This window comes from Microtus ochrogaster, linkage group LG8, assembly GCF_000317375.1.
Source record: "Microtus ochrogaster isolate Prairie Vole_2 linkage group LG8, MicOch1.0, whole genome shotgun sequence".
Taxonomy (NCBI): Eukaryota; Metazoa; Chordata; class Mammalia; order Rodentia; family Cricetidae; genus Microtus; species Microtus ochrogaster.
Window position 1 is genome coordinate 12,654,528 of NC_022033.1, and position 11,780 is coordinate 12,666,307.

General features: G+C 51.6%; 1 protein-coding gene across 17 annotated transcripts in view; it reads left to right on the forward strand.

Moving 5' to 3' along the window:
- The window catches only part of Zmynd8 (zinc finger MYND-type containing 8), a 96,403-nt gene that overhangs the window by 22,101 nt on the left and 62,522 nt on the right, over window positions 1–11,780 (forward strand). For 15 of the 17 annotated variants that reach the window (XM_013352146.2, XM_013352156.2, XM_013352158.2 and 12 more), the window contains exon 3: window positions 10,651–10,799. In XM_013352146.2, the coding sequence (XP_013207600.1) occupies window positions 10,651–10,799 (149 nt within the window). Of the gene's footprint in view, window positions 1–3,671; window positions 3,909–10,650; window positions 10,800–11,780 lie in introns of those variants that run through there. The other 2 variants (XM_026787172.1, XM_026787176.1) reach the window with 1 other exon arrangement.

Here is an 11,780-nt window from a genome sequence, read left to right on the forward strand (position 1 = left end):
ACATCCAGGGGAGCACTGGCTGACACAGTGAGGGAGGAGCATACATCCAGGGGAGCACTGGCTGACAGAGTATGGGGGCATAGGAGAGTTTCAAGAAGGCTAGGAAATCAATCAAGTCCTGAGCCTGGAGGGGTTTGGAGCCTGATTTTGTGGTACCGTGCCAGCCAGAGAGGTGATGGGGCACAGCAACTTTTGGGGAACCTGGTTTCTGAGTCTTTCCCCTGGCTCATAGTACTGTCATTGGTTGTTCTCTGTGCATTTGCTTACTGTGCCCACGTCACACATGTAGACCCCAGCAACTACAGCCGAATTCGCCGGGGCTTAGAGAGATCAACCTGGCTCCTGGATTCAAAGCTCTACCAGGTGGCAGAGCCTGCCCTCCCTGCAGTGTGCCATGTGCTGTGGCAGTGTTGACGATTGGGCCAAGCATGGCCATTGGCAATCAGAACCTACCCTAGGCAGCCAGGGTCGTCCAGGGAAGGAGGGTGTTGGAATGGCACCTGGCTGCGGTGCAGGCTAAGGTGGCCTGCATTATGTAAATGAGTTTCTACCTCATGAGATTCATGGGTCCCCCACTTCCTTTCCTGAATTGAACTATATAAGCACTACCACTGACCCAAGTACTGGCTCTGTGGGAATTTCCCTCCCCCACCCTTCCCCCCACTGCCACACACACAGGGTTTCTCTGTGTAACCACCTTGGCTGTCCTGGAACTCTCTGTGGACCAGGCTGGCCTTGAACTCACAGATCTGCCTGCCTCTGCCTCTGTATTCCCTGTAACCTATTAAAAAAAGGCTTGGGGAGGTGGGTTAGTGAGTAAAGTGCCTGTCACAAAGTTGCCACCACCGCCCAGTTCTGGAGGAATTCTTTAGTACCTTTTCATAAATAATAGTGCTGACATTTGGTAAGAGCGCGGGCTGCTCTTGCAGAGGATCTGGGTTTGATTTCCCAGCAGCCACATGGTGGCTCACAACCATTTATAACTTTAATTCCAGGGGGTCCAGTGTCCTCTTCTGGCCATTTGTGGGTACCAGGCATGCATATGGTATATGTGCCTCCCTCCCCCAATATACTATAAATAAAATTTAAAAAGCAGCCTTCGCCTAAAATGAGCTACTTTGAGGAAGAATGAGAAATTGCTCCCTGGCCCTGCCCTCTCTCTAGCCTGTATTCATGGCCCCTGGTCTTTCTCCTGCCCATCAGGGACAGTTTGTCCTCTGGGCTCCAGTTACCGTATCCATAAAGTGGACACACTCAGAGTCCGCTTTCTGGCAGAGTTGTGGTGAGTTGATAAATATCTTTGGCACAGCACTCCCAAATAGTAAGTGTTCAGTGGCTATTGCTACTATTGTGCCTGTCTGGCTGCATTCCAGAGAGACCAGAGCCTTCATTTTCCTGGTTGTCCCACTGACTTCACTGGCTGCTGTAGACGGTGCTGAGGCTCATGGGTAGCTCATTGGAAGCTTTCAGGTACCAGGGCTTCCCAGCGTCAGCAGTGCTGGATGCCTTGGATCCAGTCCCTCTGTCTTGGTGACTGTCTTGAAGGATGCCGCACATCTCCCCACTCTTAAATGTCCTTGACTCTTTGTGACAAGGAAAAATGTCTCTAGGTTCTGTCAAATCAACCCTGGGGACCCCTTTAAGAGCTACTGCCTTACACTCTTTTGGACACCTGAACTCCTTGGAAATGACACCTAATTGCTGGTGTTCCTTGCCTCCTTGTACTCCATGCTGAGGATGCAAGCATGGTCCACACCACTATGGTGAGTGTTCCATATTGTCACCATATTCCCTGTAGCTAGTAAAAGAATATTTCATGGGCTTGGAGAGATGGCTCAGTGATTAAGAGTACTGGCTGCTCTTCCAGAGGTTCTGAGTTCAATTCCCAGGACCTATCTGGCAGCTCACAGCCCTCTATAATAAGATCTTATGCCTTCTTTTGGCATACAGACATACATGCAGATGTACATACCTAAATACATCTTTTAAAAATACATTGCAAAGGCTGGGGAGGTGGCCTGTAGGTAAAGTGCTTGTGGCACAATCCCGAGGACTTGAGTTCAGATCCCCAGGACTGTGTGATGCTGGGAACTGTTTGTGCTTACAAGGAGGTTGTTCCTGCTGTGAGGTGGGAGTGAGGAGGGAGGCAGAGACTGGAGAATCCTGAAGCTTCTGAGCTAAGTAGCTTGGCACACACAGTAGCAAACAAGAGACACAACGTCAAACAAGTGGAGTGTGAGATTCTACGCATGCACAGACACACACGCATGTACGCACACACTACATACCACCATATTCGCACAGCACACATGTACACACACATACCACCACATGCATACACACACACACACACCCCACAAATAGCCAAGTGTGCAAACACAATTAGACAAAGCTGAATCCCCATTTTCTGGTTTAAGTGTCCCTCCAGGCCACAACCTCAGGGTCCCTGTGGCCCCTGTATTGCACTCCCCTAAGTTCCTGACCTTTCCAGTAGGATTTCCTACCGCCCTCACCCTGGGGATTCCTGCAGTCCTTTGTCTGGCTGCCCCTCCCTGCTGCTTCCTGTGTTTGGCTGCTCCAAGCCATGCTGCAGGGCAGGCCTCACCCTAAGTGCTCTAGGATAGGCCAGCATCCCTCTCACCAGGGTTATCCGGGCAACTTTCCTCATCTCTAGTCACCTTGCACAGAGAAGAGAAGGCAAGCTGCCTGGAAGGCCTGTCTCTTCCCCCTTGTTTTCTGGCATTTTCCTTGTCATCTTTAGGGTGACTCTTGAAGGCTGAACCCTCCGTGCTTTGGGGAGCAGGGCCTGGTTCCCAGAAGCTCTGCTTTCTCTATCTGCCCCCTTTTCTGGGGTAACTTTATTTCCCCTTTTTACTCCCCGCCCACTTCTCGGCTGCCGCTGCGACACAGAGGTCGTCTTTTGTGTCTGAATAGCACTTCACTGCTGCAGTCCTCCCACTGCAGCCTGCGAGCCACAGGCAAGCCCGCAGGGGTGCGGTGCCGTGGGGGGGGGTTAGGGGGATGGGAATGAACGTGCAGCTGGGTCCCTGTTCCAGAGCCAGCAGTGTTGGGAGGGCCAAAGGACCTGAACAGGGCGCTCACTCTGGAGGCAGCCTCAGGACTAGGAGGCTGCGGTGGGGATGCCAGGCCCACTCTTCCTCTCCTACTGTTAGAAGGAGCTTGACATTTTCCTGTAGGGAAAAAGCACCAGGGTCCTGCAGCAGCTGAGGGTGAGGAAGGCCCAGGCTACAGTCACTGTTCTGGTGATTGAGGGCTAAACACAATCATCTGGCAGCCTCTTTTCTTGGATGGTAGCAATTTCTGTCCTGCTTGGTCTTTTTGGTGGTTTGCCTTTTCCATATTGATTTGGTGCTTATAGAGGGTGGAGGCCACCGTAGGCATGTATCTGCTAGCTTCTCCTGTGACCCAGGGAGCCTCATGGCTAGAGGGAAATGGAAACACGTAATAAAAAAATATTAAGAGCATGTTCAAAATGCAAGCCACCTCCCTTCTCCCACAGCCACCCTGTCCCCAGAACCGTAGAGATTGTGTGTATTTATTCCCGTCTACCATAATAAATGGCTCTTGGGTGCAGCGCGTGGACCACTTCCTGCGTAGCTGTGCTACTGTCGAGGGTGATGAATTAGATCCAAAGCCTGAGGACACCAGGCAAGGCTCTGCCTGCCCTGTTGCAAAGGTGTCCTTGTGCTGCTGGGCGATCTAATGTGTCTAAGATCAGAGCTGGCCTGGAAAGTGGTGACTCTCAACTTGTGCTCTCTGCTTCCTCCTCCCCTTGGGAGAGGCCGCCGACGAGCCGGAAGCAGGAATGTCTGCCGGGAGCCTGCCTCTGTCCTCTTTTGGAACAGAGGGGCTAGGCTCTCTGAGTGACCAAGCTGCCTCTATGGCAGGTAAGTACCTACCTTCTCTGCCATCTGGACCTCACTTCCTGGTGTGGAGGCCTTCAGGTGAAGTGACATTTTGTCCTAAGTTGAGAGTGACCTTTCTCCCTCTTCCACCCACTTCCTGGTTCTGGGTGAGAAGCTGCAAGGCCCTGCTTCCTACTGAGGCTGAGTGCCTTTGGCTCCAGCGCTGGCAGGCCCATACAGGCTGGTCTCTGAGGGCCTGCCTACCTAAGCCGTGCTCCCTGTGAGAGTGAGGATCGTTAAAGGGGCTCTGGCCGCGCACAGGGTCCACCCCCCCCCCCCACGACATCCTTTGCTAGAGGTCCAGTTTCGCCCCTGCCCCCCTCTTCGCATCTGTTTTCTGCTCTCTGCTAGGAGGAAGTTCTGGGCTTTTGTTTCTTTATGATGTAATTACCCAGTGGGGAGCGCCAGGGATTCCTGGGGAGGGAGGCCCTTTTGGGTACCTGCTCTCTGGCTTTTGGAATAGCTTTGGAAATGATTAACGAGGGGCTTGCTTTGCCACTTCTGGGAGAGCTGGCCGCGGGTGGTCCTGTTTGAAGCCGGCAGCACCGAGGCTGGTAGTGACGAGGAGTGCTGCCTCTGCCAGCCCTGGGTGCTCCAGCTGCTGCTGACCCAGAGGGCTCCGCGGTGTCCAGGACCACGCCAGTGTGTGCAGACCAGTTGTAGTCACGGCCAGGACTCATTTTGCTTTCCTCTTGCTAGAGGTCATCTTTTCATTATTTTCAACCCATAGGATTGATTTAGGATGCTCTTTGGAAGAGAGCTAACTAACTCCCTTTAAACTAGATAGTGATGGGAGAGGAGGAGGGAGGAGTATGGAGAATCTTTGTTCTTATGAAAGAACCAGGAGCTGGAGAGAGATGGCTTGTCGGATAAGAGTGGGTGCTAGGAATTAAACCTAGGTCCTCTTGAAGAGCCGACCAGGGCTTAACCACTGAGCTCCCTTTTTTACCTTTTTTTTTTTAAACGTTGTTTATTGGCGTGGGGCCAGCTTGTGCTGTCACCTCTGTCCCCTGCTCTTTGCACCTGGGCACCAGTGGCCTGGCTCTCTGCATCATTAAGGAAATTCAACACCCACAAAAACACACAAAGCTTCTAACTTCTAAGCTTGGTGGCTCCTTTCCCCAGGGAATAGCTTCCCGTGAGTTGTGTCACAGCATAGACCCCAGAGAGCCCTGACTCAGGCTCTGGACGTGGGGGTGTGGGTGGTGCCTGGGGTGGCAGGTTGCCAGGCCGAGGTGGAGATGGGAAGTGGGGTTGGGGGATGGGGTTCAGGAGTCTCTAATCTGTAGCATAGGGTGGGTTCTGATGCAGCCTGGGAGTGTGTGGGGGTGGGGTGGGCAGGGGAGTGCTCCCAGAGACTGCCTTAGAGAGGGTGGCCTCCTCTGTGAGACTCTGCTGGGGTCCTTCCGGTCCCATTGTCTCCACCTGCAGTTGAAAGAGCTCTGAACCCCAGCCAGCCGCCCTCCCCCATCCCCATCTGAGGACTGTACTCCTTGGGTGCATAGACTTTGTCCCACAGTGGTGGGGAATGGATTCACTCTACTCCTTGGGTTCAAATCCTGATCCCAACAGTTGGTAATAGCTGCGCTGTCTTGGGTAAGTGGGAAATAAATTCGAAGCAGTTTGAACAGGCCCTCACTTGTGGCCAGGTTATCTTGAGGTGAAGTGTCCCTTAAGTCAAAGGACATGCAGGAACTGCTGAGCACGGTTATTTCTGGAGGTTCACAGGACAAGAGCTCTGGAAGGATTACATCACATGCTTAGCTCTTAATACCCAGGAGAACGCTTACTGAGTCTTCAGGGAAATGTCACAAGGAGGGTAGGCTTCTGGTGCCTGCTTCACTCCAGGCTGTGTTCCTGAGTCACTGAGTCTCCTCCACAAGGCAGCCCTGCTCCTCACCCATGTTAACACATTCAGAGCCAGACCTGTTTTGAGGGGCCGTGGATTGAAGGCAGGAAGTTGGCACAGGGCCAGCAGGGCCAGCCTAGTAGAATCCTGCTAATTTAGAGAAGGTGAAGAAAAAGACCAAAACAACGTCCTCTTGGATGCAAGGCGGACGGACCATTTCTCAGGGAGATAGCCTGCAGTGGCTGTGTGTCGTCACTCCAAAGTTATGGATGAGATATGCTTAGCAGAGTAGCCTGGTCAGAATCAAGTCATTAGAGAAGAACAACTCTGACTCAGCTTTTTGGAAGAGTTCCTTATGGTGACTTCATTACCATGACGACAGCTGGGTTACTTCCCTTCATTGTACAGTCACCGGATGCCAGGTTCTCGATGGAGCAGGGAGGTGTTTAAGCTGCAGGACTGGCCTGCCATTTGGTATTCTGAAGAATAAGTCTAATGGCATCTTCTGATTTTTCTTGCTAAGAGTCTTTTTCGAAAACTCTTCCTTGAGGGCAGCTGGACGTTTAGCTCCTATATACACAGCTGCTGGGCTTCCCTAAGCCCCAGGGAGAGCCGGTGGTTTATAACAGCAAATAGAATTGAGGCCACCTGTTTGCCTGAGACAGGATCTAACTCTATAGCTCTAGGTGGCTTGGAACTTGCTCTGTAGACCAGGCTAGTCTCGAACTCACAAGAGGTCTGCCTGCCTCTTCCTTTGAGTGTTGGGGTTAAAGGTACAGGCCACCATGCCCAGCTTGAATTGAGGTTTTATGGTTTGCTGAGACAAGGTTTGAATGCTCAGACCTGGGTGATGGTGAGACAGAACAAATGGAATTCAGTGTCCCTTTTGTCCCCCTTAGGCTGGGACAAAACTCCCTTGTCAGGTATAGATTGCTCCCCCTCCTCTCGCCCCATTCATTTCCATGTATGCAAACTTACACAGCTCAGGGTACCCTAAATTTCATGGTCTGATGTGGAAGCAGTTTCATGGTGTTTTTCATAGTTCCACAGAACAAAGTCATAGCTCGAGGTTAGTTGAGAGTGTATCAGTGGGGACATCAGAGAGGCGGGTGCAGAGAGATGGGGGAGCTCTCCTATAGGCCACAGATGCTGTCTTCTCACTCGGGGGTTGGTGTGAGCTAGCGGTTTGCCACATCAATAGACTGGAAAAGGTTTTTCTCTATTGGCCACAGGCTGTTAGTTTTGACAGAGGTGGCCAGGGAATGGTGAAATGGCTCGAACTAGCCCAGGATAAGATGGTCAGCCTGTGGACGTGCATCATTCTAACCTCTCCACATCACTGTTTCCAATCAGTCTGTGCAGACAGCGTTTCTTTCCAGGAGCTCTTGTTCACAGGCATGTACCACAGGGCGCGGCTCCAGGAGCTGGTACCACCGAGAGCAGCGTGGGAGCTGGTACCACAGAGCATAACCCTAAGAGCTGGTTTTCTCGTTCTCCCCCGTGGGTCCCTGGGATGGAAGTCAGGTTTCATGCTCGGCAGCAAGTGCTTCTATCTGACTGCAACTCTGTTTTTTCGGACAGCTCTGTGAAAGTCCAGGAAACTGTATACAGGGGGTGGCAGCATGTACTTCCTGGATCTTTGAGGTGCTCACCTGGAGTCATTCGAGTGAGGACTGCTGGCTGCCATCTCTCTCTTTCCCATATTGCAGATGGGGCCCTGAGATCATGGAGTCCCGTAGCAGCGCAATCTATGAGATTTCTATGTGTGTGGGGCTGACATTTGCACCGCTCCCCACATCTCAAGCATGTATATACACTGCAGCCTCTCAAACCAGGGATCCCAGCCCTTCCCCTAATGGCTGCCGATTCCATGGGTTCCAGGTGAGGCCCAGTGGTTTGCATGTGTTTTGCATATTTTAAGTGCTGCTGGTCATAAGAACCATGGCCCCTAGGGATTCTGGGGGGTGAATACCAGACCACCTCAGCCTGTCTGAGCCTTGTCCCTCAGGCCTGGGACAAGGTGCCCTACCCCTTTCCTGGTGGGCTGTTTTTGTTGTCAGTTCTTGGGGCTCTTAATGGGGCTGACTTTGGCTGAGGACTGAGGTGTTTCCAAAGCCAGCTCAGAAACCCGGAGACACCCTAGAAACTGCCTCTTGTCTCCCATTGGCAAATCTTCTCTCAACCTAACCTCTAGTGGAGATTCTGTAAGCCCCGCCTTCGTCCGGTCAGTTTCTGCTTTGGATTGGCCAGAGCGTCATTTCTTGTGAGACATATTCTTGTGAGCCCCAGTCCCCTGCATTAAGTACTTAGGCTCTGACACTTGAGCGGAGTTAATGGCGTGTGTTAGATGCGTGTAGAACAAACCCCAAACTCCTTCCGGAGGCCTTTGTGCCCTCGGCATCCCAGCCCCCCCCCCCATCCATCTGTGACTTCTGTCTGGAATGCCTGCCTCTTTTACTCATTATTGCCTTTTGCCTGCACCTGCTGCTTTTCATGTGAAATTGAGCCCTCTAAATCCCTTTCATTTCCCGTACTTTGATAAAGTCATCTGGGTACATGATGAATACGGTACACTAGGGTATACGTTGAAAAATAATCCCTTTCCACACTCCCTCCTCATGAGCCCCCCGCCCCCAACCTAGCTGGACTTTGGCATTTACCCAGGGGCAGTCTAAGTATTTTGCCTCCTTTTGGGGAGGGATGTGTTAGCCTCCTGGTGGCACTAGATATGTTGTTTTGTGACTGAACCTGGGCTGGAGATGGTCAAGCATCAGTCCATGGCAAGATGCTCTGGTGCTGTTGCTGGGGTTGGGCCTGGAGGCTTGTGCCTGCTGGGCAAGTGCTTTGCCACTAAATGGCACCCAGTGGGGGAGGGGTTGAGATTGTGTGACACTCTGTTAGCCAGCCTGGTCTGGGACTTGGCAGTCCTGCTCTTCTTGCGTGCGTGCGTGCGTGCGTGCGTGCGTGCGTGCGTGTGTGTGTGTGTGTGTGTGATAGGCTTGTGTTGAGGTATGAGAACAGCCTTGGGCGTCAGCTCTCTCCTTCTGCCTTGTCTGAGTCTCTTGTTTACTGTAGTTGTACTCTGGGATCCTCCTGCCTGCCTTACATCTTGCTGAAGGAGTTCTGGGATTCTAGATTCGGGCAACCCTGTCTAACTTTACCTGGCTTCTAGGCCCTGAGCCTCCTGCTTGCACGGCAGGCACTTTACCTATTTAGGCAAGCACTTTACCTATTTATCCGTCTCCATAACTGCACCACAACATTTTGAGACAGGGCCTAGTTCACTGGCCTAGAACTTACTATGGCAACCAGACTGGCTTCAAATTCACAGGCCTCTTGGCTGTGTTCAACATTCTTCTTTTAAAGATATGTGTTTTTCCTACAAGTGTGTCTGTGTACCCTGTGTGTGCAGTTCCTACAGAGGCCAGAAGGTGGCACTGGATCACGTGACAACGGAGTTACAAATGGATGTGGTCCATCATGTTGGAGCCGGGAATTGAACCCAGGTCTTCTGGAAGAGCAGCCAGGGCTCTTCACGGCTGAGCCCTCTCTCCATTCTGCACTCAGTGTTCCATTGTTTGGCTGCCATACATTAAACCACTTCTCTTGGTGGTCACTAGTCATGGCAGTAAAGGGCAGAGTTGAGACGGAACATCTGCCGGCATCCTCGTGCTCTGGGGTCCTTTTCTGCTTCTGTGACTTCAGTCCCTCAGGGTGCACCCTGTCCCCAAGCTAACCCTCAATCAAGCACGAGCAGGCTGTGACTCTTAAGGGGAAATATGTGTGGATGGAGGTAGAAAGATGGCAGGCTGAGTATAGAACCAAGGGCAGCTCGCCTGGAGTGGGGTGGTACTTCTTAAGGTGGGCACCAGTGAGTGTTCTTTGTCTTGATGCCTTTGGAGGAGGTGGTGGTTGGGTGGGGCCTGAGAACTTTCCTGGGGGAAGGGCTGTCTTAGCTGAATGAATGTATAAGCTTTGGTGGCTCTATTTCCTTAGAGTGTTTTTCTGCGCGCCTTGATTTTGCTGTTGGGCGTGGTATGGAGAAGTGTTTCTTGGTTGTAGGAGCAACATCTCTGCCTGTGTGACTACTTCTTATAACTTGATTTTCTTGTTGCTATGACCAAATACGTGACAAGCAACTTAAGGAAGGTAAGGTTTATTTTGGCTTCCATCTTGAGGGGATATATAGTCCACCATCTTAGGAGGTCCGGTGGTAGGCGGCTTCATCTGTGGTGGTGGGGGTGTGCAGTTGGGCTCCTCAAATCTACTCACCTCCTGAATAGGAAATAGAAAGCTGACAGGAAGCAGGGCCTAGCTCAAAAATGTCAAATCCACACCTAGTGACCCATGTCCTCTGGTGAGGCTCCATCTCCTAAATATATCACTGCTCCCATCATGTCGCCACCAGCTGGTTGCCAAGCGTTGAAATACATGAGCCTGAGGGGATTTTTCACATTTAGACCACGGTCATGGCCTTGTCATCAGGGCTGCCATAGTGAAGGGGGTTTTGTTTAAATAGTTGATGTCTTTCCGTGTGAAGATAGTTGATCAGCTACACAGCTGTAGCAGTTGCCATGGGGGTCTATGGCCTTGCTCTGTTGCCTTGTTTTTAAGAGAAGCCAAAGATCTAGATGTTTTGAGGCTTCTCCTTTTGTGTTCTTTGGCACCAAGTTAAGAGTTTCCATAAATGTTACGTAGGCTGAAGAAAGACCCATTGACCTGAAGGAGGAGACAGGTATATTCTAGGTGGGAAACTCTGACATGTCACTCGGAGTTTGGGGACAGGATGACTGTGACTGTCACCTCCACGCCCTCTCCAAGTGACCCAGGTCTCCTTGACAGCTTTTCAAACATGGTCTTCTATGTCTTTTTCAGATCCTGGCTCTACAGAGCGAACAGCTCAGAAACGGAAGTTCCCCAGCCCTCCACATTCCTCCAATGGCCATTCGCCCCAAGACTCCTCCACAAGCCCCATTAAAAAGAAAAAGAAACCCGGCTTACTGAACAGTAGCAATAAGGAGCAGGTAAAAGAGCCACCGCGAGTGGCTTCGGTATCGGTGGGATGGGGGCCAGGCAGCAGTGGTGCCGCTTGGGTTCGTGGCATCGATGTAGCAGGCGGCCTAGCGCTAGCTGTCATGTACATAACGGGCAGCTCACAGGAGGCTTGAGCAAACAGTTTTTTTCAGCGGGGTTTCAGCTCTGTTTTGGGGACAGAGGATAGATGGAGCTGTGAGCCAGACTTGGGGGGGTGGTGGTCATTGATTTTGGAACAGGCTGGAGTTTTTGGTGGTCTCCCAGTTTTCCTTCTCTCTGGGCTAAGACAGGGGACTGCATGCCTGAGACCATTTTCTCATCTGTAAAATGTTGGTCAGCGGGGGAGAGACAGTGCCATGTCTAGCTTTGGTCACATGTCACTGTCTTTTCTCTGCACTGCAGACCCGCCCTCCTGGCAGCCAGCAATGTCAGCTGCATGGAAAAGGCTGTCCTCTCGGATTTTATGTTAAGAATCTTCTAGCTTTCCATCCTCCGGTGCAGGCTAGGTAGTCTGCGGATGTGAACTGATGAGAGGCCCCGAGAATGGACTGGGTAGGGTGTCTGTCCCCTCTGTGACTGTGAGGCCTTCAGTGCCGGTTCTTCCATCCGTTCTGTGTTTTATCAAGGTCTGGAGCGAGCTCTGGGGAGCAGGGGTCGAATTAAGCAAAGTTGCTGCTTTTCCGGGAAGAGGGCTCACAATGGTTAAATGCCCGAGGCCTCACGTATGTGTTTCTGAGTGTAAATCTATTTTCACTCTCGAAATTATATAGCGAGCGCGGCCAGCTCAACCTTGGCTTTGCGGCTTTGGGCAGTTAACCTCTTGTGTGCGATTAGCTTTCCTGTTCCCAAGATGAGGATTGTGCTGCTGTCCAGTCCACACGGCTTCTGGGAGCACTGATTGAACACCATTAATTAATGATGCAAACAGGGTGACAATTTGAAAAAGAAGTCTGACTCTAGCAATCTTTTTC